The 27715-nt window shown below is 40.6% G+C and overlaps 1 protein-coding gene across 1 annotated transcript; it reads right to left on the bottom strand.

Annotated features, from left to right (window-relative positions):
- Positions 1-863: 863 nt before the first annotated feature.
- On the bottom strand, positions 864-27171 carry plekho2 (pleckstrin homology domain containing, family O member 2). The gene is made up of 7 exons (XM_083940441.1): positions 26885-27171; positions 11377-11526; positions 11074-11196; positions 5314-5418; positions 5082-5180; positions 4353-4661; positions 864-4257 (listed from the first exon to the last, which is right to left on the bottom strand). The coding sequence occupies exons 1-7, from the start codon at positions 26891-26893 to the stop codon at positions 2881-2883; spliced, it is 2172 nt and encodes a 723-aa protein (XP_083796567.1). The 5' UTR covers positions 26894-27171; the 3' UTR covers positions 864-2880.
- Positions 27172-27715: the final 544 nt, after the last annotated feature.

The following is a 27715-nucleotide window of genomic DNA, read 5'->3' on the forward strand; positions in this document are numbered from 1 at the left end:
AGGTGGTTCAGGATCATCTGGTAAGGATGAACCCTGGGCGCCTCCCTAGGGAGGTGTTCCAGGCACGTCCAGCTGGGAGGAGGCCTCGGGGAAGACCCAGGACCAGGTGGAGAGATTAGATCTCCACACTGGCCTGGGAACGCCTCAGGATCCCCCAGTTAGAGCTGGTCAATGTGGCCCGGGAAAGGGAAGTTTGGGGTCCCCTGCTAAAGCTGCTGCCCCCGCGACCTGACCCCGGATAAGAGGCTGAAGATGAGATGAGATGAGATGAGATGATGATTTAAATTTTTTTTAAATATATTTAAAAAATAAATATATATATATATATATATATATATATATATATATATATATATATATATATATATATATATATATATATATATATAGGACATTTACTTGTAACAGAGTATTTTTTTACACTGTAATATTAGTACTTTTACTTAAGTGAAAGATCTGAGTACTTATTTTACCATTTTTACTTGTTATGACCAACCTACCCTCCAAAATCCAAAAAGGTATTCCATTTTAAAATGATAAAAGTAGCAAATCCAATTTAAGAATGTCACTAACACGAGCAAATGTTTTTTGCCATTTTTTGCTTAGTAAAATTCATTTTTAACAAACTTTCTTTTTAAGACAACACAAGTGGTCGGCAGGTGGTTGAGCATTAAATTACAAACATTTTATGTGGCTAGCCTTAAATCAAACTGGCAGTTTTCAGCAAGGTTTCAACCGATCTTTCTATAAAAGGAAACCGATGATAGAGCATATTTCATAAATAAGAATAGATAATTCATAATTTATTAAATACATATTTACAATGCTTTTTAGAGATAAAAAAGACACAACGCGTAAACAGATAGTTTCCCTTTGTTTATTCGGGCAATAGCAAATTGTATCAAAGAGTACAAAATGATATCTTATGTTAGAAAATGCATCGTCTAAATAGCATCACATATTTAAAATAGCTCTCAAACACTATCATCATGTCTTTTCACAAAGCATTGGGGAATAATAGAGGATATTCATGATGAGAATTGCGAGGAACATCACTGAGGAACACATATCCCTCATATAATCAGATGAATGTAAAATCAAAGTATAAGAGGGGCAGTGGGAACCAAAGGGTTGCTACAAGCTTTGCTTAGCTTCGTTCTATGCTATATACAATATCAGTATGCAAAACATATTATTAATAACAAAACTGCCATCGCTCTATGTGGCGAAGCAGTTCTTCATTTTGCTTTAATCACATGATTAGTCTGAAAATATTCATTTCAGAAATCTCCTGAGCTAGGTTGGTACATCTTTCCTCATCAACAATAAACAGCACATGCTGTAGTAAAAGTATACATTATGTACATGCACATTCCCTCATATCAACTGCCAAAAAATAACATGGTATCTGAAAATGAGAGAAAAAGCCTCTTAAATCCACAAAGAAGATGAGTTAGCTATTAAAACCACTTGTGAAATTTGGTATTAACACGTTTTAGTACTTTTTTTTGCATGTTCTCAATGTATTGCCAGAAATGCTTTGTCATTATGTGACTCATTATCTGATTAACTTTCAAGTAATCATTCTTGAAAATGAAGGATTCTTCATATATATATATATATATAACAAAAAACAAACACAGTGGAACATTAAGCATTACCTTCAGCTGCAGAGAAAGATAAACTAAAAATAATTGCACTTAGTTAATTATGAGCGAACACTTGCATGTGCTGCATAACCATCGAAAAATTAGCGATTTCTGTCGTTCTGCAAAAGTCCACCGACTAACCGTTCGCTAAACCCTAAGAATTATCTATTCTAATTTAGCCAATGCTGCTACACCTGCCAGACTTTCCTTTCTCTTCATTAGGTCTAACCACGTATCCTTTAGAGGGTCACAGGAAACCAGTGGATCTCTGATTTCAGTCAGAGGAAGACAAAAACAGCTTCTCAACTGTCAATTTTACCAGCTTCCCAAATCCAAAGAACAGGACCAAGCTGCTAACATTACTCTAAACTCTAATAGCATCTAGGACCGGCCTCCACACAGTGGCAAAATACTACATAGCCAAATGGATGTGTGTTGTGAATGGGGCTTCTTTTTTAACCTCACAAATGAATGTGGTTAGTAGATGTTAGGCTACTTGAAAGAAATAATGCTCAGCTGCTGTACTACTGTAAGCAAGTTATTCAGGGATGCTATCTATTGCAGGTTAGACCTACTTTACATTACAACAGATAAACACACTATTTAATCTATTCCTTACACTTTTGCTATTGTGTTTTAGTTTTTAAAGGCAAAAAGACACTACCCTCCAAAGTCTTTGTATACCCTACAGAATATCACTTTTGTTTCCAGTAGGTGAGAAGTGGGAAGACAGATGTGAAGTTACAATTGACTTTTTTTTTTTTAAATTGTAATAATTTTACTTGAATGTCTTTTTATATGTTTTCCATTGTTCTTTAATGTCATTTTATATGGGTTTATTTCCAATGCTTTTAATGTTTTATGTGAAGCACTTTAAATGACCTTGTTGGATTGTGCTATAAAAAAAACTTGCCTTACAACGCCTGTGTTTCATACCAGAATGTACTTGCACAAGCAACAGGTCTTGCTTGTTCTTTTGCTTCCTGGCTGATTGAAAGAAAGATGAGCGACGTAGTTCGCTGAGCGGTCATACAAAACTAAGCAGTAATATGAGTAATAAGTGATCAAAGTGTTATTTGTCTCTCGCTGTTGACTACCGTACCTGGGGGGGCGATGGAAGGAGAGGGAATTTAACTCTATTTAAGGTGGCTAAGCTATGATTGGACAAATCCTGTTCAGGAAAGGGGTTTAGCTAATGGTCGGTTCCAAGTCAATCTCATATGACTGACATTCACCAGCTCTTCCTGTTGCTTGAGGTCTTTGCAAGTTTCAGTTTATTGACCTCCCTCAGGACATGGTCGGCCTTCTTCAGCTTCTCCATGGCCTTGGCCAGCAGATCCTCTGGCATGATCTCCCCGTCACCTCCCCCCTGGGATTGCGATACTCTGCTCAGCAGCTCTCTCGTCTTTTCCATCTCCAGCGCCACTTCGGTCTCGAGTTTAATGGCATCATCACTTCCAGCCACAACTCTGGTATGTTGTTTCGCTTGAATACAGAGTGAAGAGTCAGAGAGTAGATCTCCACTGGAGGCTGACCTGGACTTGGCTGAAGGTTTGAGAGGAGGAGTGGGATCAGAGCGCCGGCAGGGAAAGACCTTTGGTCTAACCTGAGGCTTGGGTGGGGCCTGTTTCGGCTTTACACTGACGGGGATCTGAATGTCCTCCTCGCTGGCATCCAACGCATCCAGACCAGCGTGGCTTCCTCTCAACGCAGCTGTGGAAGTCGCCAGTGTGTCTTCGCTCCCAGAGCCTTCGCTGTCATCATCTGAGTGCTGACCGCTGTCTACAGATTTCTCTTCTGTCTTCTTTTTCTTCTCGCCGGGCAAGCGACAGAGCAGTGGACTCAGGCTGAGGCTGTCTGTGACTGGATCATTCAAAGAGAAAGAGACAACTACTGAGGGGACTTCACTCTTGGGTGGTGCCTCTTCTGCTTGAGGAGAACTGGCTGAGGTATCTGAGGCTGTTTGTAGAAATACAGTAGGGTCCTGTCCCTCATCAGTCTGCGTTGTTGTTGTTGTGTCGCCGTCTGTGTGTTGCGTGTTGGACTGAACAGGTCTGTCAGGCTTTTTCTTGGGGGTTGGAGGAGGACTGGGGCTTTTTCTGAGTGGCTCTGTGTGTATTTGTGGCTCATTGTCGGACACTTTGTTTATGTCACTATGCACAGTCTCCTCTGAATCTTCAGAAACCTGTGCTGTGCTGGAACTCTCAGGGTGATCCTCTCTGACACTAGACAGAGCTTCTGTAGAAATGGTCTCATCTCTTTCCATGGCTGTTTCTGTCTCCTCCTTCCTATTGCCCTCTTCCTTATTCTCCTCAGTCATGCCTTGGACCTCTTGGTCTGACTCCACAGCACACTGCAAGGGTTTCTTCTCTTTGGATGGAGGGGTAGGAGGGTGGGAGTTAGGCCTGGACTGTGAGGCCTCTGCCAGGTTCCCTATGGAGCTGCTGGAGCTGGGTTTGTTGGGAGGGGTTGGTGGTGGGCCTGTTTTTTTCTTGGCATCGGGACTCTTTTCAGACATCTTCTCAGCATTGGCCTCCTCTGAAGCTTCTTCAACAGGTGAAGCGCAGGGTTTGCCTTCTTTAGATGGAGGCATAGGAGGCTTCAGGACCTTAAAAACATCATATTTGACATTTTATCCAGACAGAAAGACAGACACAAATATTTCTGCATTGTATAATACAGGTTATTTAGCAATAAACAGACCTTTTTCTCTGAGCCATCATCCTTATCAGGTTCATCCTCAGGTGTTGAACATGTTTTAGCCTCTTTGGTAGGGGGCATGGGAGGTTTGATGACCTTTTTCTGGGGACTGACATCTGGCTCAGTCTGAGCCCCCTCCTCCTCCTCCTTCATTGCAGCTTCACTGGCAGTGGACGGAGGAGTTGGGACTGCGATTGCCTCTTTGGGGCTTTCACTGCCATCAACACTGGCATGATGGGTCCCATTAGGCATTAAGGCATTCTCAAGATCCAGATCCAAACGCAGGATACCATCAGAGGACACAACAGCTACCTGGAAAAAAAAAGATAGTGTCACATAGTGTCAGGAACAATCAGTGTGCAACAACCTTGTAAAACTAACATCCACTGTACCTGTAAATCCTATAGGCTATTTCACAGTTAAAGACACGCTGTTTTTAACATGTGAATATCACTGTCATTATAAATTTAAGCACACTTTACTATATATACTGTCATGTCCACCTACCTCATGTATATAAAGAAACCTGTTACATTAATCCTTCCATATGCATTCCTGCACCCTTTGCACTCTTCACTATAACACTGTTCCTCCTGTGGTTCAGTAAATTCATTGTGTTGTTTTTATACAGTTTATTTTTTATACATATTTATACCTATAAACATAGTCAAATACTCTTGAAATCAAAATTAATGAATGGGTTCTCACATTCACACACACACACACACAAACCTCTTTCATGTGTATTCTGGTCGGTGGCCGCCGGTTAGGGTTCGCTTTGGGTCTTGTTCGAGTTACATGCTCTAAATTACTGCTTTCATCAACGGTCACCTGTGAAAACATTAAGCTCATTCATTGACTTTTCCAGGTGATCCAACTGAGCCTTTAGTAGCTCAGTCAGGATGTCATTGACTGAAATTAAGAGAGACTTTTGATTCTGTGTGTGGATTAAATGCATGTTTGCCTCATCGAAGATTTTGTTCTTTGCTCGGTTGATGCCGTCAATCAGAGCTTTAATCCAAGCCTCCTTCTCCTCTGCAGTCTGAGCTTGGAACTTCACATCATGGACCTGTCAGTCACATAAAGCAGAGAAACTTCAGAATAGTCATTTCAAAAATAATTACGACTGCAACTAATTATTTTGTTCATTCTGGATAAATCTGTTGATCATTTTCTCTATTCATTTTTAATCTGTAAAATGTCAGAAAATTGTTGAAAATGTAGATCGGTGTTTCCAAAAGTCTAAGATGACGTCCTCAAACGTCTTGTTTTGTCCACAACTCAAAGATATTCAGTTTCCTGTCATAGAGGAGGAAAGAAACCAGAAAATATTCACATTGAAGAGGCTGAAACCAGAGAATTTGGACAATTTCTCCTGACTCAAAACAATAGTGTATAACTAATCAAACTGACTAATAATCACTCACTCTGCCTCTTCTAACGTAACACTTCTGAGTATCTTAACTAAACAAGTATGACTTGCATTTTGTGTTTCTGCTGCAACATGTTCACATGCTTCAATGTTCAAAAAACACATTATTTTTCTCATGGCTGCTGCATCTGTATCCAGACTTTAGATATTCTGTTGAAGCACCTGTCTCTTGCACCTGCCCCACTCCTGAAAATGCCCACTCTGCTCTAATGGCTCAGCATTTCCTGGTCTTACTCATCTGTGCTCTTAGCGTCGCTGTACCATCTTATCCTGACTCCACCAGATGGATTGATTTGCGTAAATTCGCATTTGCTCTGCATATCCATCATCTATGTTGATGATAGACAGGCCAAATCAACCAATCAGATCAAGAAAGCGTATGACGTACTAACAGAGCCTCGAGACAAAGTAAACAACATGTTGGTAAAGGATATTTGCTGTTTGTGTAATGTGAATTTACGAATAAAAGGCACAATTTCAGGTGTCTGCGCTCATCTCCTCCGTGGAGGCCACCGTTGTTTACACTGAATAGTCGCTTCTCGTTGCGTCACACTTCAAGCTGCCTCAAAACCAATGCGAATTGGTTTGGTCACTTTGGCAACCTTCTCCAAATTTTCTCTGCCCCAGGTTACCAGACTGATCTGAGAGTAAAATACAATGGAGCTCAGAGATCAGGATGGTCTCGCAAGGCTAGAACCATCCATCATTGCCTTTCTGCACTGAAAAAAACAGCAAATCGAAAACTACACAATCAAACAAATTTGGGACAAATTAAAAACATCTGTCATGTAAACACTGCAGTGTTGTATGTAATATAAAGAAATCGGGTTGACATCACCTCGAGACGAGAGCAGAAAAAAAGGGTTTTTACTCAGAGGGTTAGGTTAGATAACTTTTACATAAGTTTACCGCATTATTTGAAGCTTATGCCATGTTTGATATGATTATCCCACAATGTAACATTATATTTATGTCAAAATAAGGAAAAACCTAATAGGTCCCCTTTAAGGTATCTTAACTGTGACAAAAAGCAGCTGCAGGTTTGTTGGCTGCTGCTCTGCTTTAAGGAACTCTTTTTGGCATCGTTCAGCCATGCAGTGCCAGAGCTGAAGAGGGTTACCCCGGAGAAAACAAGAGGCAGCCAAGTAGCTCTTCACATCCTGCTCAGTCCCACTCACTTCATTCACACTCAACAACAATAACAGAATACCAACTTCTGGATTCAGGAACTCAGGAATTTAACAAAAAGGGGATTGTTTTAAAACGTTGAATGATGTTATTTCAACTTGCAAAACAAAGTTTTATACCAACATTTCCCTTTTTTTATTTTAACTTCCCTTTATGGGAGAATCACAGAGACAATAAACATTTGGTTGAGTCTCAGCTTTCATAAGGTTAACAGGAAAAAACAAAACAAAAGTAATAGCAGAAGTAGTATAGCGCAAATTTAGGTAAAAACAGGTCGCATTTAAAAGGGAACACTACCTAAAAGTAGTATTCCAATATGTTATTTCTATGTCCTATAAACGTCAATCAATATGTGTGAACATGAGCTGCTCTCTCTCAAAGCCAACAACCACAAAAGAAAGTCTGGCTGCTCCGTAGACAATGAATACATTTTTTATAGCCAAATGAGATTTGTAGTGAGTACAAAATATAAAATATATATATATATATATTTTTTTTTTAAATGTCCTGGTATGGAGTCAATATGCAAGTTCAGGTAGCCAATCGTAATCAGCAAGGAAAAATGGTATCGTGACAAAGTTTGTGGCTGATAGGGGGGATTTCATTTTCCCTAGGCAGTTTGTGTTCATGTTCAATCCTTCTATAGTATAGTGGGCAGCTCTTAATCACAGGACTTGTGTTAGATTACTTCCGTGTCAGTTAGTCTGCCCTGAAAACTCTCTGGAGCCAGCCACGATCTCTTGGTGCCTTCAATCTGAGACTGGTTAAAATGATAACACTCACTGTTATCTAAGCTAAGAAGAAGAAGAATTCCTTTATTTGTCCCACAATAGTTCAATTTTCCACTCTATTATTATTTTTTCATTTTAGACACACACACAGGCCCGAAATACACACACAGAACCTATATACATGCAATTGATGGAGCGATGATAGAGCGAGGGTGAACGACTCCATTCATGGTGCACATAGGGACTCAAACCAGCAATCCTCCGGATCCCAGCCAAGTCACCTATGGACTGAGCTACTGCCGACTAAGAAAAGGTAAGAGGACATCCTCAACATATAACTAACTTGTCTGACTAGAAGAAACTTTAACTTTCACTCAGCGTCACTTCCTTAATGTCACGTTTATGTATGATAGCAAATATATAGCCTCTTGCTATAAGAATCTGATCTTTGCTGTTGGAGCCTTAGAAGTGAAGTGGCTTCACGCACTACTTTGTGTTGACGACTCTTCTGTTCTCCTTGGTCAGGTAATTAAACTCCTTCAGTATCAGGCATACAGGACTTTTGTCTTCTTTTTGGCACCACAATAAAGTATTCCCTAACAGTAGGCATCAGCATTTAGGCACTGGGTGTGTAGGAGTGATGAGTAGTTATGGGCATATCAGGCTTCATTTAGCTCTATGAGTCCACTAGATGGTGCTCTTTGTTCAACAAAGAGTTGAACTTACACTGAATTCTCATTTATTGAGCCTTTTTCTCTAAACAAAGAGCTACATCTAGGGGCCCCAACAAATACAACTAATGGTTCATGAAGCCTCATTTGCCCATCACTTGTGTGTAGCCCCCACACATGCACAAGCACCCATCCTAGTGGAAGCTAGGAGAAATGGGGGACACCAAGAAAAGATGTAAGTGAAACGACAAGCTGACAAAGCTCTTTCCAAACGTGATGTGATGATCTGATGCTGCAGTTAATGCAACGTGTTCTGGCAACTGCGGTTAGGGGAAACACATTTCTGGTGTCAATAAGGTGGGGGTGGGGGTGGGGGTAACTTTTATTGTTGTGTTTACAAACATTAAGCATCAACACCTGAATAGTATGCCTTTAATATTAAAATAACAATAGGTCCGGCTTTAATGATTCTCACTCTTCCAATGCTCTGGATGAGGGTCGGTGATTGCTTAAAAATCTAATCTAATCAATTTCAATGTAACAAAATATGTCAAATATATATCTTAACAATAAGCAAACAAGCTAAATACATTAAAAACTATTCACTCAATTTGTTAGAGCCACAGCACAAAAATTAAAGCTGACCTCAATGAGTAATGGACTTGCGGGGAGCAATTCGGGGTTCAGTGCTTGCCCAAGGACACTTCGACATGCAGACCGGGGGAGCTGGGGATCGAACTGCTCTCTGGAACAGACGACGACCCACTCTTCCACCGAACCACAGCCGCCCCTCAATGAGGAAGTGACAACAGCCCATAGCCCAAATGAAACTGTGCTGAAGAGGTAACTCATATATTAGTATGTCCATATTTCCTTGAGAACGCTGACGCCTTTGAGCAAATGGCTGATCTAAGACCAGATTTCTGAGCAGAGATATTTGTGCTAATAGTAGCACAAATATAGAAGGCTTGTAAAGTTATTGAACTGACGCATTAATGTCTGTTAGACAGCAATATCAGTTTTGTAAAATGGACTGTCTAAAAAATCTGAGACTCCATTACATCACGCATAGGTTTGTGAAAAAGCCAAAATGAAGCACAAAGCTCAAAGAGGTTTTTTTGCATCAGGCTATAAACATGTTTATTTGTTGGGCATTTTAACAAGGGGCTCTATGGGGATGCCTGAAGTGGCGTTTCAAAGAACTGCAGTTTTTGGCACTTTAACGTTGGCTTCATTTTTCAGCCCAGGACGTTGTGACTGGTTTGTAACTATGAGCCACTTTAATATTACAAGTTCTAATTGTATCCACTTTCAATAAAACATATTAATTAGTGCAGCTTTAAAGTGGAAAAGTAGTAAGATGTTTATTATTTTATTAGAAGCGATTTGACTTACTTTTCTGTCAGGAATCATCTTTGTAATGAGTTATGAATTATCTCTCACATGAGGCTTGTTAAAGCACGATTAAACTTCATGATTTCCTACTTCTGTTTGCAGATATCAGATTCTGTACCCATTCTGTTACCCAGTGTGTCAGGGTTCAGATGCATCTCTGAATTTGTGAAGGGGGCGGGTTCAAGCTAAAAGGGGATTTTAAGTGGGTTTTTTTAAACTTACTACAGGAAAGGGCAAACATACGGAGCATGTTTTGGTTCAGTTTATTTGTTCTGCCTGTTAGTACATGTTTCCCTATGCTAGTTATTCATTTAACTTTACATGTTTTCCTTGTTCACAATCACTTCCTTCTTTCCATGCTACAGAAAGCCACTGAAGCTTTTCTACATCTGGAGCTGTTACATTATTACACTGTGGAGATGAATTAATAGCACTTGGAGAAGAACTTGAAATATTGTACAGATTATAGATCAATTAAGAGAAAGTGTAGTGCAAATTAATTTTGCCCAAGAATTGATCATTTTGACACTGATCTATAGGATTTTGTGCTTCTCACCTACATGCTTAAGGTAAACTGCTGCAGGCAATTTGTTGAAAAAATATAAACCCGACAGTTGGAGCTATTGTATGTTGGCAGTCACACGCCTATTAAATTAAAACCAGGGTTCCTACACAATTTCCATTTCATAATACCATACTTTTCCAGACTCAAATTTCAAGCCTTCTCGGAGGATTTTACAGCATAATATTTTATTCAAAGTAAATGCTAAAAGAGTGTAATTAACAACTGTGTACCTGCAACCCCTACAGATCACAGTAGAGCTGTAAACTTAACCAGGGAACTACAAAAGAAGACATCTTTGCTTCATTGGCTTTTAGATGAAGTGAACATACTTTTATATGAATAAAATAATAAGATTAATAAAAATAAATCATAAAATGTGATGACACGTATGGAAAGAAATCAATAAATGAGAATCGCAGTAGCACAGCAAGCGGTAACCATGGTAACCAGACATCATTCCACAGCCAGTTTGATTAGTTTCATATCATCTACAGGTCGACTATGTTGCGTTAGTAAACTTGATTTGATTTGTAGATATTAATATATTTTATTTTAGAAAGTGAGATAATAGTCGTGAAACAACACAAACGTTTCTCTAAACTCTTTTCCCTTTTTGCAAACTGATCCAGACCTGGAAATGACTCACATTAAATTCTATACTTTTACATACTGCGTAGGAACCCTGTAAAACACTGCTTTATAACACAAAGTTCTGTTCCACCTGAAGCATCTCCCAGCTCACCTTATTTCCATGCTTGGGAGATCGGATCAGTACCAGTCTGTGCTTCTTCTTGAAGGGGCTCTTTAATTCATGACATTTTTCATAGTTTTCCAGGTCAAGCCTCTCTAAGCAGTTCTGCCGGTCCTGCAACACAAATTTACAGGTTAACTATCCATAAATTACAGGATAAAAATGACATGATTTCAACCAACTGTCTTTGTAGAGTTGGATATAGTGGCAAATTCTTGACAATCATGCAACTGTTTTATATTCATCTTGAGAGCTTTTTGAAAGCAGAGACAAAACTTGTGGCAGAAATAATACCTCATTTTCATACACCACAATCTCAGTCTTTTCCACATGGACGTAGCGGTCCTTGTAGCTCGCCAACAGTCTGCCGGGGGCCTTCTTCACCCAGCCAGCCTTACCCAGGAACTTTGGCTCTTTACTCTGGGCTGGGTCCTCTTTTGCACCCTGCAATGATAGAGGAAGGAAATCAAACTCAAAGCACGCACCACTAGCAGAGTTCAGACTGTCACTTTCGGTTTGACAGTTTGTTCAGTAATTGGTATTACATAGTATACCTGTACTAGAAAAGGACTGGTGTATTGATTTGATAGTTAGCTTTATATGCACATTATAAAATCTGCAACCTCATCATGTATAATCCAAATTCATCAACAGCCAAAAGGCATTTATCCTCAACAGACTTATGTGCATAAAAAAAATAGATGCATCAAGTCATTTTTACAGTCGTAGCGCACAGATAAGAGATAGTTGTGAAGGTACAGCATGTGATAAAACTGCTGCATCTCTGGAGACTGGACACATTTCAGCAGTAGTGTATCCTGACACAATAATGTTTGTCAATGTTTTTGAATATTATATATATATAATATTTTGAATATAACTCAGCCATTGAAGTTTTCCTAAGGCTTAGAGTTCTACATAATTAGGGACATGCTGCTTTGACTGACAAGTGGGTGCCATCACAGGCGGCTAGCACAGACTGTAGGCTTCCTTGGGCCTCCCCTCAGCTCCACCCGTGCTCCATGTCTTTGTTCATGTTTGAATTAGAAGTGTTAGGCACTGCCAAGATGGCGATGGCCGGAGCCACCCACATTGAGCTTCACAACAGCTTTTTCGAAACCTATGGGTGACCTCACGGAGACTATGTCTATACAGTCTATGGTCTTACATAGAAAACAGTTGGTGTTTTACTACACCAGCAGTGTCTGGTGTAACATAATTTGTATGTTGCAGGACACATATTGAGTAAGGGTGAGTAAATATCTGCGTGACACAGACGGACATCAGCTTATAATATGACTTTGTCTTGTTTTCACACAAAAAAATCCGCTACATATGGATATAAACATGTTCAACATCAAATAGTATCTGCTCTATGTTCTAGGGCAGGGAGACCAATCATTTTCCACATTCTAAGCCCACTTGCTATACAATACTGCATCGGCCACTCTCTTTGTAATGTAATTCCTTCTTCCTACTAAGTCTGAGAAAAAGAAATGTGGTTGTGTGATCACTTTAATCTTGGCTCAAGGTTTTACAGTGAGTGAGAGGTCTGTTAAGAGCAACAGCTCTCACTTCTTATTAAGACTCTTTTCTGAAAACAGACACATCTCACCTCAGACTATAACACCTTTGGATAGTATTTTCTTTGTGCTCTGTACATTAGCTTCCTACATGATTTGTCCCATCACTATTTGTCCACAGATGGGTAATAAGTGAGAGCAGGTCGCTTCTGTTTTCAAGCACCAAAAAAGGGCATAGGACACAAATAAAGCAGCGGCTGCTACACAACCGAAACACACTTGTACTAGTGTGATAAATAATGAAACTGTGAGCAAAATATAAGGGAACTGAAACATTTTAAATTCATAACGAAAAGGATACAGAATGTTGCTGTCTTCAACCAGCACAGGCTACCTGCAAAAAATGTCTGTGTGTTTTGTTAATAAATGAAGAAAAACAGTAAATATAATAATTTCATTTACAAGAGAAAAAATCTACAGATACAATCTTCTCAAACTGCTCCTCCAGCATAACACACTTCTACACAGTCCAAATACCAAGATTATATAATTTAAATCTTGCACAATTAGCCGTTTATGTGAGCATTGTTGCAATGTAAGTCAATGTGGTTGTGAGCGACAAACATTAAAAAGCTAAATATGCTAGCGACATCACAGGAATGGTCGCTTAAATTCGACGTGAGCGCTTGCTGTGTTTCCACAGATCAGTTTTGAAGTATTTGGAATGATTCGAAGACATTGTAGCTCTATTGCAAGGGAACTGTGAGTCAAAACACTCAAGCTAGGTTTCTGCTCAGCATGAGGGTGGGCGCACATAAAATTACATCATCACACCCTTGACTGGCTGAGCGGGTTCGCCTGAACAGTACAAATAGCCACCACACTGGAAAGAAGATGCATTTTGCCAGACGGTGTGGAAAAAACACACATTTACAGAAGACATATAAGACTGTTTTATTTAACGCTGTGAAACGGCAGCACGGTGGCACAGGGTGGCAATAAAATGCTAGCCTTGTGAGTCCATCCTGATTTTTGAGCTCCACTGAAATTGGGCCTTTGATCCGTAAATTCATGTTACACAAACAAAAATATCCTTTACCCACATTTTGTTTACATTCTGAGCTTTGCCGCTGTTAGTACGTCACACGCTTTGTTGATCTAATTGGTTGGTTTGGCTCGTAGGTTGGTGATAGACAGATGGTTTATCCAATCAGCAACCAGTATTTTCGCCCCTTCCCAAAAGATCTCCAAATGAGAATTCCCAGATGGATATGCTGAGAAAATGTGAATCAATCCATCTGGAGGAGTCAGGTTACTGAAACGCCTGAATGCGGTAATCACATATTGAACATATTTAAGATTGTGAAACCTCACTACTTAAGTTTGGAACAACAAAACTTTGTTAGGGTTAGAAATGGATCATGGTTCGGCTTAAAATTAGTCACTGATACCTCCATCACAGATGGAAGTTGGTTAACTGAAACAATGTCCGCAACGTTGAATTTTGTTTCAGACACTGACACCTGCCATACTACAAGTAGGCGATCCGCCCAAGGGGCTCCGCTGCCTCCTGTCTGAATGCCGGCTCAAACATGTAGGCCGATGGCTACACTTCTCTTTAAACCTCGGGCCTGCTTGTCAACCTCCAGTAGGACACCAGATGCAAAATTGCTCAATGAGGGAGAAACAGTTGATGCGCTTCCAGCTTTTTTTATTTTCTATGGGAAAACTATTATATAAATATTTTTAATAGCAGAGTAGTTTAGACTTGACTTTAACACGTGTCTTGGGACTTTAAAAATAGAGAGTTGTTTAAAGTAATTTCAACTTGTAATCAAGCAACAGCAGTGGCGGCTGCTGGTCTTTCAAGGAGTGGAAGCTCATCTTTCCGGCCTACATCATAAATGCGTTTGTTTATTTATACGTAAATGCTACCCTTCGTTCCTTTTCAAGAAAATGATCTGTGACCTTGTCGTACCAACTAGGCGTCTTTTTCAGAGACTTGACCAGTGTCCTCTCAATGGCAGCAGAGCTAGGCTGCTTAAACGTTCTTGGCCCAGCTGGAGCTGCTGCGCCAGGCTACTGTGAAGTGTGACCGCCTGTGAGTGTGAGTGATCGTGACGGGGGAGAAGCTCCACAGCTGCCGCTGCTCGTTGGGGAAAGAAACCGCAGAGTGACAGTACAGAGTCTCCAAACACAACGCTAGTCGTTTTTAACAAAGACAAAGTCTCTGGGGATCGATTAAGTCTCCGGATCAGTTCAGAACAACGGAATGAAAAACTTGGAAAATGCTCCTCTGGATGTTTATTCTTCAAGATCGCTGATTCGCTCATGCAGAAGCCGAGCATCCGGGCTAGCCCACTGTCCCATAGACCCCCAGAGACACTGAGCTTCCGATGGGCGGAACAAAGCCCAGCATTTATCCAATGAGCGTCTAGTTTGGCTGCAGTGGAACAACCCGCTCTATGCTTCCCCATTGAAGTCAGTAGAAGCTGAGTGTCTGACTGTGTAAAGTGCTGTGGTGCTGTGGGGATGAATGAGAAGGAAGTTGCTCCTGTTACCTGTGATAAGGAGCTGATTCTGAACAAAAGATGAAGGCTTTCTAGCGCGTCTTTAGTCAATGAAATGTACACACTGCAGTACATATTTCACCCCTTTTTTTTGAGACATTTTAGGGGAAGCTGAGCTACCCTTGCAGTCTTAGAGCAATCGCCGATGAGGTACAGTAACATAAATAATTAAAGTACACAAATTCAGTGGTTGGCAGTAAGTCTGTGTTAACTACTGTTAGCAGTTTACTTTCCTTAACTTCTGCTCACGACTTCTGATTTTGATTTTGTTGGTACGCCCCCTGGCATTTGAGAATACTGCTACGAACATGTTGAGCATTAAACACCTCTGTGTATGCTTGTGGCTCGTGCGCTATCTGCAGAGGCCCGTGCCAGTGTAAACAAAGCTTAATTAACTTCATAACATAACCAACTTCTACTTATGCTCCACGACACATGGCTGAATTCCACTAGCATGGATAGATATTTACTTTAGCAACAAATTTAAACTAATACAGCTACAAGCGCTGATATGAAAAGCTAACTACCCTAGCAACAACATAGGAAGCACCTTTTCTAGTAAAAATTGGTCACCATTGTAATCTGTTATAGCTCCTACTATAGCTCCTGTCAACCCAAGCAGACTACACTGTGGTTTTCAACCTGAAATATAGTACATAATATACTACAATACACACACACACACACACACACACACACACACACACACACACACACACACACACACACACACACACACACACACGCACACACACACACACACACACACACACACACACACACACACACACACACACACACACACACACACACACACACACACAAACACACACATACATATATACAGTATATATATAACCCAGATATGCATTTTTTCATGGTCACTGAAACACTGACTGAAATGCAGGTGTCTGCAAAATTCATAGCCTTTGTTTCTGTTGGAGGAACTTCCACAGGATATCTTTTTTTTTTCTTTTTTGGGATTAGGTGGGAGGTCATCAAACTGTTTTTCCACTTTCACTGTAACTGCAAGTGTGTCTCAACTTGGTAAACAGCAGCAGTGCAGCTGCAAAGAAAGGAACGCCAAGCAGGGAGGAAAGACATGTCAGACAGAGAGGGAGAAGAGCAAAAACGAAAAAGCTACTTTGTAAAAACACTTTTAAAAAATGGGGACAATGCAACTAGGACAGATTTGTCAAATCTAAGCAAATAAATCGTACTGTACAGTCCATAAAACCACCCTTTGGGCACAGAGTGGCCTTGGCATGCCTCTGACACGGTTGAACATGGAAAGAAATGATGGGGCTGGTTGGAACACTTGAGCACGGGATCGCACTGATCAAACCCTTGCAACAGAGCAGAGAGGTTTCCATTACTCAGAGCTCAGCTGACTACTATAGCTCTGAGCTGTGCTATCAGATAGGAGGTTAGGGGCTCCGATTTTGGAATAACACAGGAAGTCTGCTCTGCACTGAAACATAGACCTGACCAAAACTTTTACCTCAAACTGCCCGCACTTGTTTGCGCTATCTATAAGCCGTCCTAACTGCGGTGTTGTGGTGCACATTGAAACATCAACTGTCATCTAGCATTGTGCAGAATAAAATAACATGCAGAGTCAAGTGGTAATGCAGTTATAAAATGACTAAATGCTAAAGTTCAGGTATCTCATGCAAGCTGGGTCTTAAAAGAGAGAGAAAAAACAGAGCGCAGGGTTTCATGGAAGAGACACACCTTAGTGGACATGTGTTTCTGATGAAGTTTTAGGTCCGGGAGCATCTGGCATTCATTGGTTTTCACACTGACCTGCCCAGCTTGATGTCACCACAAGCCTCAGTGGAGCTCACACTTTACCCTCACTAACCCTTTACTCCTTCAGCTAGAAGAAGACAGTGGGGGTGGACAAATACATTGTTTTGTTGGTTATTAGCCTTAAATAAAAGGCAAGTTATTGACCATAACTGAGATCACCACGTCTGTCTGACTGAAAGCTTCACAAAAAAAGGTTGTAAAAGCTGAAATGAAAAAAATAAAGGTCCTGGTTCTCAGAAATGGTCAGATTGAAAGATGCTCGACCCCGCTGTGTGACTTCCTGTTTTGTGTCGTTGCTGCCAATGTTGTCACAGCCAAGTGTATTGCAATAAATGTTCCTCACATGTCTGCAGGGTTGATTAGACTGTCCGCACCCTGCTAACAGAAACAGATAGAGGCTTACTCATTGCTCAGTGTTGCATTTGGATTGTTAAGCAAGTCAATCACTGTACACAATGTAAGATTCTAACAAGCTTTATACTGAAGCTTTCCTGCTTATGTACATGTTTAAAGCCTCTGTTCCACACACCACATCACAGACAAGGTGGGCCAAACATTTCTTGGACTATTTAGTATTTTCAATTGGACTTTGAACGTGTGGAAATAATTAACCCTCTCATTCTGGGTGGTGAGAGATGGTGTTTCTGATTTCTGATATAAGAGTCTGATCAAAAGTATTTGTTGCAATAAAACATAAATGTGTTTTGTTTGTATCTTTCTTTGACAATAGCTTAACTGCAGCCTGTGTCCGAGTCACACATGGAGCGTGTGTTGTGCTTCTGGTGTGTGTAGACTGGTCTGTGTGTGGGTTACAGTTGTTTTCTGGCAATTTAATGAAGCGAGAAACATTCTATGGCTGCGGGTCATAACACACAGAGCAACTTCGGCTCACTTCATCTTATATCGAATACATTAGATATAATTTGATTGTTCAATTCAATTCAATTCAATTCAATTCAATTTTATTTATAGTGTCAAATCATAACAAAAGTTATCTCAGGACACTTTACAGAGTAGGTAAAGACCACACTCAATGACTTATTTATGATTTACATAGACCCAACAATTCCTCTGTAGAGTACAGTGGCAACGAAAACCTTCCCTATAACAGGCAGGAACGTCAGACAGACCCAGCTCTGTGGAGGACGGCCATCTGTCTTGACCGGTTGGGGAGGAAGAAAAGGAGAGAGAAAGAGAGAAAAGACACACAGATGGACAGGGAGAGACAGACAGACACACTTCCAGAGATGCAAGCAAAGCCTAACAGTAACTATAATATTTATAGTAATGTGAATATGACGTATATGTTAAGGCAGTTAATACAACAGAATAGTAGAAACAAGCACAGCTAAAGTGACAGAATATGAAAATGATAATAATTATGGTGGCAAACATGATCAATGATGAGTAGTGGCAATAGCAGCTACAATACAGCTACAAATTTTATAGTTTATTAAACTAGTGATAGTATATATGAGTAACAGTGACAATAGCAGCAGGAAGCGTCATGTAGGACCACGGCAGCAAGCACCACCACGATCAGCAGAGACCTGCGAGACGACAAAGCACAAACAGCTCCGGGGAAGAAGCTGAATCAGTAACATGCATTGATGGGACATGAATGATTCAGACAGAGAGGAGAGAAGCTCAGAGTATCAGGAAAAGTATTATCCCCCGGCAGACTAGGCCTATAGCAGCATAATTAAGCAGAATAAAGTCTCATCGTAAGCCCTAGCTGTAAGCTTTATCAAAAAGGAAAGTTTTAAGTTTACTCTTAAATAAGGGGACAGTGTCTGCCTCCCGAATAACATTTGGGAGTTGGTTCCACAGGAGAGGAGCTTGGTAGCTGAAGGCTCTGCCTCCCATTCTACTTTTGGAGACTCTAGGAACGACGAGTAGCCCTGCATTCTCAGAGCGCAGTGATCTAGTCGGGTAATACGGTACTATGAGCTCTTTAAGATACGACGGAGCCTGACCAATAAGAGCTTTGTACGTAAGGAGAAGGATTTTAAATTCTATTCTAGATTTTACAGGTAGCCAGTGCAGAGAAGCTAATACAGGAGAAATATGTTCTCTTCTATTTGTTTTAGTTAGTACACGAGCTGCAGCATTTTGGACTAACTGGAGACTCTTAACAGACTTATTGGAGCAGCCTGATAATAAGGAGTTGCAATAGTCCAGCCTAGAAGTAACAAATGCATGAACAAGTTTCTCTGCATCTTTCTGAGACACAATGTTCCTAATTTTTGCAATATTACGCAGGTGAAAATATGCAGTCCTTGTTGTTAGTTTTATGTGAGAATCGAAGGACATATCCTGATCAAAAATAACACCCAGATTCCTTACTGTGGTGCTGGAGGACAACACAACATCATCCAGAGTAACAATGTCTTTAGCTATTGAGTTTCGGAGGCCTTTGGGGCCAAGTACAATAATTTCAGTTTTGTCTGAGTTTAACATCAGGAAATTGCAGGTCATCCAGCTTTTTATTTCCTTAATGCACATTTGAAGTTTATCTAACTGATGGGTTTCTTCTGGTTTGATCGACAAATATAATTGTGTATCATCAGCATAACAATGAAAATGTATGGAGTGCTTCCTTATAATAATTCCTAAGGGAAGCATATATAAGGTGAAAAGAATCGGTCCAAGGACAGAACCCTGTGGGACTCCGTGACTAACTTTAGTGTGCATGGAGGATTTGTCATTAACATGTACAAACTGAGATCTATCTGATAGATATGACTTAAACCAGCTCAGTGCGGTTCCTTTAATGCCGATCAGATGCTCTAGTCTGTGTAGCAGGATGTGATGGTCAATAGTGTCGAAGGCAGCACTAAGATCTAGTAAGACAAGTACAGAGACAAGTCCTTTGTCTGAAGCTATTAGAAGGTCGTTAGTAATTTTCACCATTGCTGTCTCAGTGCTATGATTTGCTCTAAATCCTGACTGGAAATCCTCAAATAACTCATTATTATGTAAAAAGTCGCACAACTGATTGGCAACTAATTTCTCGAGGATCTTAGAGAGAAAAGGAAGGTTAGATATAGGTCTGTAGTTGGCTAGTACCTCAGGATCAAGACTGGGCTTTTTAAGAAGAGGTTTAATTACAGCTACTTTAAAAGACTGTGGTACATAACCTGCTGACAAAGACATGTTAATCATATCTAATACAGGAGTGCTAATTAAAGGTAACACTTCTTTAAGTAACCTAGTTGGAATAGAGTCTAGAAGACAAGTAGAAGGTTTTGATGCTGAAATAGTAGATGTTAATTTGTTAAGGTCGACTGTAGAAAAGCAGTCCAAGAATATTTCAGGTCGTACAGTTTGTAAGGTTCCTGGGTTTGATGAACAAATAGTGCCAAGCGAGTTGATTTTGTCTCTAATAGTTATAATTTTGTCATTAAAGAAGGTCATGAAGTCGTTACTACTGAGGGTTATAGGAATACATGGCTCAATAGAGCTGTGGCTCTCTGTCAGCCTGGCTACAGTGCTAAAAAGAAATCTAGGATTGTTCTTATTCTCCTCTATTAAAGATGAGTAATAGGCTGCTCTGGCATTACGGAGGTCCTTCCTATAGGTTTTAAGACTTTCTTGCCAAACTAAGTGAGATTCCTCCAGTTTAGTGGAGCGCCATTTACTTTCCAACTTTCGCGATATTTGTTTTAATTCACGGGTTTGTGAGTTATACCACGGAGCTAACTTCCTCTGTTTTATTATCTTCTTTTTTAAAGGAGCAACAGAGTCAAGTGTTGTTCTTAGAGAGCCTGCAACACTTTCAACAAGGTGATCAATTTCAGAGAAACTAACGTTAGTGCAGGAATCTTGAATATTAGGATAAGGCATTAAAGTAAATGCAGATGGAATCGCTTCCTTAAATTTAGTTATAGCACTATCAGATAAACATCTGGTGTAGACACTTTTACCCAGTGGTGAGTAGTCCTGTAATATGAATTCAAAAGTTATTAAATAATGGTCTGATAAAATAGGATTCTGTGGAAAGACTATTAAGTCATCAATTTCCACACCATAAACCAAAACAAGGTCGAGGGTGTGATTAAAACAGTGAGTAGGTTTATGTACACTCTGACTAAAACCAATCGAATCTAATAGAGAGATAAACGCGATACTGAGACTATTATTATCGCTGTCCACATGAATATTAAAATCACCTACAATTATTACTTTGTCGGATTTAAGGACTAAATTTGACAGAAACTCTGAGAATTCGGACAGAAATTCAGAGTAGGGACCGGGAGCACGGTACACTATAACAAATATAATTGACTGCACAGTTTTCCAGGTTGAATGTGAAAGACTAAGAACAAGACTTTCAAATGAATTATAATTTAGTTTAGGTTTAGGGTTTATTAATAGGCCTGAATTATAAATAGCTGCAACGCCTCCTCCTCGACCACTGCCTCGAGAAATATGAGTATTAATATGACTGGGAGGAGTGGATTCATTTAGGCTAACATATTCTTCGGGACGCAGCCAGGTTTCGGTCAGACAGAGTAAATCAATATGGTTGTCTGATATCAGATCGTTTACTAATACAGCTTTAGATGAGAGAGATCTAATGTTTAAAAGTCCACATTTTATTTTCTGATATTGTTGCATTGTCGCAGATTTTGCGTTGATTTGTATCAAGTTTTTCTTTATAGCTCCTCTTCTGTTCATTTTTGATCTGTTTAATTTAAATGATCGTGGGGCAGACAGTGTTTGTATACTAAACTGAGCTGGAAAATGCTCCACAGGGAGCGCAGAGAGGTGTGTAAGACTGCCACTCTGCTTCCTGGGTACCTGCGATAAGGGCAGCGCAGAGAGGTGTATTAAACTGCGACTCTGCTTCCTGATCCCAACACTGGGTTGTCATGGTTTTAGACCGCTAACAACTGCGTCCAGGTTCTTAGATATGAGAGCGGCACCCTCCAAAGTAGGATGAATACCATCTCTCCTAATAAGACCAGGTTTTCCCCAGAAAGACTGCCAATTATCTACGAAGCCCACATTATTTACCGTTCCTAATTTCCTGTTGATTAATGAATCAATTAGTAACAAATCGTTTCAGCTCTAATTTCTATAGTTGACCTGGGCTAAGGAGAAAACCATTTGTCAGCATCTAAAAAGACTGCCACATGAATGCAACTCACCAACAGAAGACTGACGAAGCAATACCTGATCATGACCACGACTCACATCCTGTTTTATGCCTTAGTTCTTATGGGATGTCTCAGCCAAACAGTGGTGGGATATTAAAAAAATTCCCTTGGTGTGCAAAAAACCCAAATAACATGCAAAAACGCTTCCTTTCATATACAGTATGGTGACACAGATTGACCAGAATAGTTAAGCATAGTATTACTTATCAGCTGTTTAATTCATGCTTCACAGTCACCAGTTGTGTTGTGTTGTGTACAGTGGCTCTCAGCTGACTAGTCTTAACCAATCACATTCATCGCAGGCGCAGTTTGTGTTGGTTCAACCCTCTAACTGCCTTAGCCAAAACTGCGTGTGCAGGGATTTCAATATAATGTTTTTTTTATTATAACACAGAACTAATAATTTATTAATATGCCTTGCTGCCATGTTGGTCCGTTTTTAAATCTGGGGGCAGGCAGCCCAGGGTGTGGCGTCTTCTCTCAGTTGGCCATTGGTCATTGAAGAGATAATGAAAACTGCCCCTTGTGGTCGAAAACACCCCTGTCGACACGTACCACCCGCTGTGACTCGTCTCAGGGGGAGCGCTGACGAGCAGAAGCCACGCGTTGTCCTCCGGGACGCCATATAACTACGACCCCTGATCTAACGGATCACTAAGCGGAGGAAGAAACTAAGCGCATATAGGTCGCAATATAAAAAATGCACCTGCTGGTATCCTGGAAATTCATTTTGGTGTAAACAAAGCCTCTGGTGTTACCGGCAGATTTCCTCTAGGCTTTGTGAAGCCCTGGCGTTAAAGGTCAAACTGCACCTTCAGTATGAAATCCATGCAGGTGTAGAGCGTAGTTACCTATGACTGACACTGTTTCTATGCTGAACTCCACCACCCCAACCTCCACATTGTGTGCTGTATTGATGAATAAACTAAGGTTTATTGTTTATGTTAAGGTGGTACAAGTTATTTGAGAGCTCCCTCAAATGAAAGAGCCTTTTCTGCCAAATGTAGCCTAACCATAACCATTTTCTATGAATGGTCAATTCCTTGACGCAAGTGTCAAGTGCAACTGAATATTGGTTTTGTCTGCTTCCCCACTATGTCCAGTTCGGAAATGTTCTTCTAATGAAATGAATCAACACAGAAACACAGGAGTTTACTCGATAGCGGGTTGTTTTTCCATCAGAGCGAATTCAAAATGTTTTGTCCTTACAGTTGCGGCTAAAATAAGGCACAACGGTGGAAATAAATAGCAATTTAACAACATCACTCTGGGCTCTGGGATGTTTCGGTAGGCGTTTTTTATGACTTTTTTTGTCATTTCATAGACGATTAATAAATGGATTCATGAAGTCACTAATTTGCAGATAAATCAATAATGTGGACAATCATTTGCAGCCCTAACTGTTCTTCCCAGTCTTTGACTCATCTCTAACTTTGGTGCACACCGTTCCAAACTCAGTGATTATAGACTTCTGTGGAGTCGTAGTAATGTACACAGGCTTGTACAGTCCATCCCAGCTGTCAGCCTCCTGACATTGTCTATGCAGAAAAAAAGGACCAAACTTTTACTTCTACAACCCTGAAATACAGTCAGTCCACCAACTCTGCAACTCTGTATGTGTGTAGGACGCAGACACATATGATATTAGGAAGAATAAAAAGTGAGAAATATGGAGAAGTATTAGAGAAGCAAACAACAAAACCACTTTTTCTATTTAAACCCAAATGAAAAGCTTGTAAAGTGAGAAGAAATGAGCAAAATGCATTTCCTCATATTTCCATCTTTTGGAAGCTTTTTGTTACACAACTTCAAGAAACACACATTCATTCCCTATAGAGCACTCTTTCTTGTTCAAAAAAGCACTTTCCCAGAAATTGTGCCCCAGTATGATGACAGTGTGACAGACACACATCCATTGTGTAGCTGAGGCCTGGATGGCAGCACGATTATCAGAGAGGGTTAATTGTTTTCTGCCTGACACATAATGTGGCAGTCTGTTTCCCCTTTGCTGAACGGGTCAGGCAGACACGTCACACTGTGCACTGTAGGTCAGTGGGATGGCGATAAAAGGATGACTCAGAGCTGAGACATGGAAGGGCCACAGTGGTTTTGGGGGTGAAAGATAAAGAAGATAAGGCACAATGAGAAGTAAAAAGGAGAAGAACGGGAAATGACAAATAAAACATTGGGACGCATAAGAGCCAAACAGCTGTCAATAGGCAGTCAGCCAAATAGTGGGTGTTCAGACTATCTATCTTTCCAGTCATAAACACCAAGCACTGGTTTCATTTCAGATTTAGATATCACAGTACCATATCCAAACAACAAAACAGAAAATGTAAACTATACACCAACTATTGAGCACATTTTCTAGTTTTCAAAAGAGGTTACAAAAGATGTATGTCACAGAGTCGTACTGGAGCATGTCACACTTCTGTACAACCTGCGAGCATCGATACAGGCTTCTTTCAACAAGCCCCCGCAGCGATGGTTATGTACCGTAGCGTTTTACTGGCCCCTTCCATACCTTAGCCCCCTACACCCCGTGCTTTTATTCGAATCCCACTCATCTTCAAGCTCAGTCTGCAAATTGATCTCAGCACACCTGTAAAGTTTCAAGACTGTATCATGCTTTCACGGTGACAACATGGCCACCAAGTGATAGAACTATAAACACCTGGTAAAGTACTTAAAATGCCTCTATACTAGCTCTCACTACAGCAGGTGTCTCCAGGACCATATTGGGCCATCATGCACAGACTCAGTGTGGCTGCTAATAATGTAACGTTGTTCATGATGTCATTCCTCCATGTTGCTTTTCCTAAAAAAACTAAGTTGGTTTGCATGACTTATATGTTGAAAAGCTAAATCAAAGATGTCCCACCGATGTGTTACATCATCGTTTTACACAAGCATTCTTTTGATCTGAGGCCTGAAGGATGACAGGTAGTGATGGGCAAATGAGGCTTCATTAAGCTTTATGAGCCCACTAGATAGTGCTCTTTTTTCAACAAAGACTTTAACATACTCTATTTGTATTTTTTTTGTGTCAACTGCAATATATTTACATGCTTTGATCTTTAATAATCACATTATATTTCTCATATTGTCCAGTGCAGCACCTCTGTGTGAAAGGCTCTGTCTGACGCCTACCGCAAAACATGTGGTTAATAAATGAAAAATGTAAAGATCCAACCTTTGAAAGTCATCATTCAAACCCCTTCACCAAAGTGACCTCATAGTCATGCTGTTCCTGTTTAAATCATTTACAAATCTGGAAGGATGACTGGTGTATTTCTTGATGTCTATACCTTGTAGAAAAGCATCCGCTCCATTTGTAGATTGAGCTCTACTTACTGCTTAGCCTACATTTGACTTCAACATATATTTTGATTAAGTAAGTTATAATTATCTAATAGTGAACACTACTTCCCAACCGACTTTGTTTATTGTGAAAGACAAGTGTGAGAATTAGAGAGAACATATTCTTTCACATAGTTGACATGTGGGTTGTAGCTGTGTAATAGTGTACAGCCTTCAGAGCAGGCAGAAAAATGAAAGGTGCATTTAATGATCAGATTCTGGATGGAGAAAGAGAGGCATCTAAACGTATCACGGTTTGTTGCTGTCTTTTAAAACTAATGTTCCAATCAAAGGGCGGGGTACAGTGTGCTTGAAAATGCATGCAATAAGTTCCCTGCATACTGTCACACAGTCTCTACTTCCTTTTTCTATAGCAAGTTGGCTTCCGCAACATGCCATATTTCCACTGAGATATGCAGTTCATAAAATGTTACATTAATGCAGCTTATTTATGAAGAATGCATGTTTAGGATCAAATGTAGGCTTTTGGTTTCTCTAATCACATACCACATGTCAAACTGCGAAAGTTCGTTCCAATAGTCACTCGCACGCCAAACATCGTTTATGAATATGACAAGTCACAATTTACTCGGTTATTATGAAAACACAAAACCATATTAAGCCTGAATTAACACTTTCATTAACACATTATCCTATTATAGTGGATTCGGCATAGGTACACTCCACCATGTGTATCTTATTTGTCAAATATAAACCTTTTCCCGATAAGCCTCCCCTGTCGAGATGCACCGTTATGGAGCGTGTGTGGCCCAAAACGTAATGTTTAAATGGAGTTCATAAATGTACTAAATGGGAATAGTAATACTGCCGAATTTACCAAAGGGCATATCTGACTCATACATGCTCTGCATCTTTGCTCTAAATGGTATATATTAGCATCCACACGTAGCGCTCCACTAAAACGGGCTGTTTTTAAACGGAGTCCGCAACTCTGCAGTCTTCGCTGGAGCTTCTTACGGAGTCTGACCAACAAGTTGATGAAGACGAGATTGACAGGTGGGCAGGTGCTTCGTGCCAAATACTGTCGACTTTAAATGACTGAAGCAGACAGAATGGCCCTGTTGTAAAATACCAAACTAACTTATTCCTCTAATAACTACATGTGGACTATCGGGAAAATAGCGGGTCGAATCCGCACTGCCACCTTCTCTGTGGGCCCTAACTTTGCTCTGATAACTCGGTCGCGCCCTCGCGGAGTAACATCTCTCCCGAGGTTTATAACATCACATAGTGAATGCCAACTCAAGTGTTCACTCTCATTAAATATCTCAACACAACATAGGAAAACAGTGGCACAGAGTGCTGCAGAAAGCGAAGAGGCACACACAGTGGGACTGAAGTGACTACTCACATCTTCCATGATAAAGGACCAAACTCCGTTATGTGAGCGTCGACTCGCCTAAAATCACTCGACGTCGCCCTTATCCTCGCCGGACACGGTTTACTTCTCCCCCGTCGGTCGGCAGCTCACGCATTTCCAGCGGCGCGCGTGAATGAAGAAAAAGCAGGAACCGTGCAGTTTATGACACCGAGGGTCGTCTCCTTTTCCTCTTTTGGTGCGGAGAAAAAAGTTCGAAGAAAAAAGTTCGGTTTCCGGTTGAAGTCCCTTTACGCTCTTGAATCGAAGTCTGTCGAGGAGGAGCAACGCGGCCGGCAGCGTCTGTGCATCACCCGAGGCATCAGGGTTCAAACTCAGCACCCGAGACATTGCCGAGAGTTTGGTTTGGCCGACGTGCGTTGCGTCGAGCTGTTGCATTGCGGACAAAGACGGGCTCCACACGGCCGCAGCATCCTCTGAGGTTCATAGAAAGCAGCCCTCTCATCAAACACGCACTCTGGAGAAAACTTTTCCGTGGTTGACCAAACTTTTGAAGGGGCTGTTTCTCAGGGTTGGTATTTGAATAGATGCTTTTATACTGATTTTTTAGCCTGTTTGTACGCCTGAGTCAGGATCTGCTGGATGATGAACATTACAGTGGCCTCTCATGTTACTACACTCAACACTTCCTGGTGGGTGTGGCTGTTGGTTAGAGATGTTTAAATCTGGCAATAGAGACAAACCCAAACTTTTATTGCGTATAAAAAAACAAGTAAAGTGATGGCAACACTTTCTGATACGTCATAAAGAGCTGTGAGTGATGCTTTATCAGTGGCTAGTAAAATCATTCACTCCTGTTTAATA

The sequence above is a fragment of the Echiichthys vipera genome (genome assembly GCF_963691815.1).
Source record: "Echiichthys vipera genome assembly, chromosome: 1".
In the NCBI taxonomy this organism is placed as follows: domain Eukaryota; kingdom Metazoa; phylum Chordata; class Actinopteri; order Perciformes; family Trachinidae; genus Echiichthys; species Echiichthys vipera.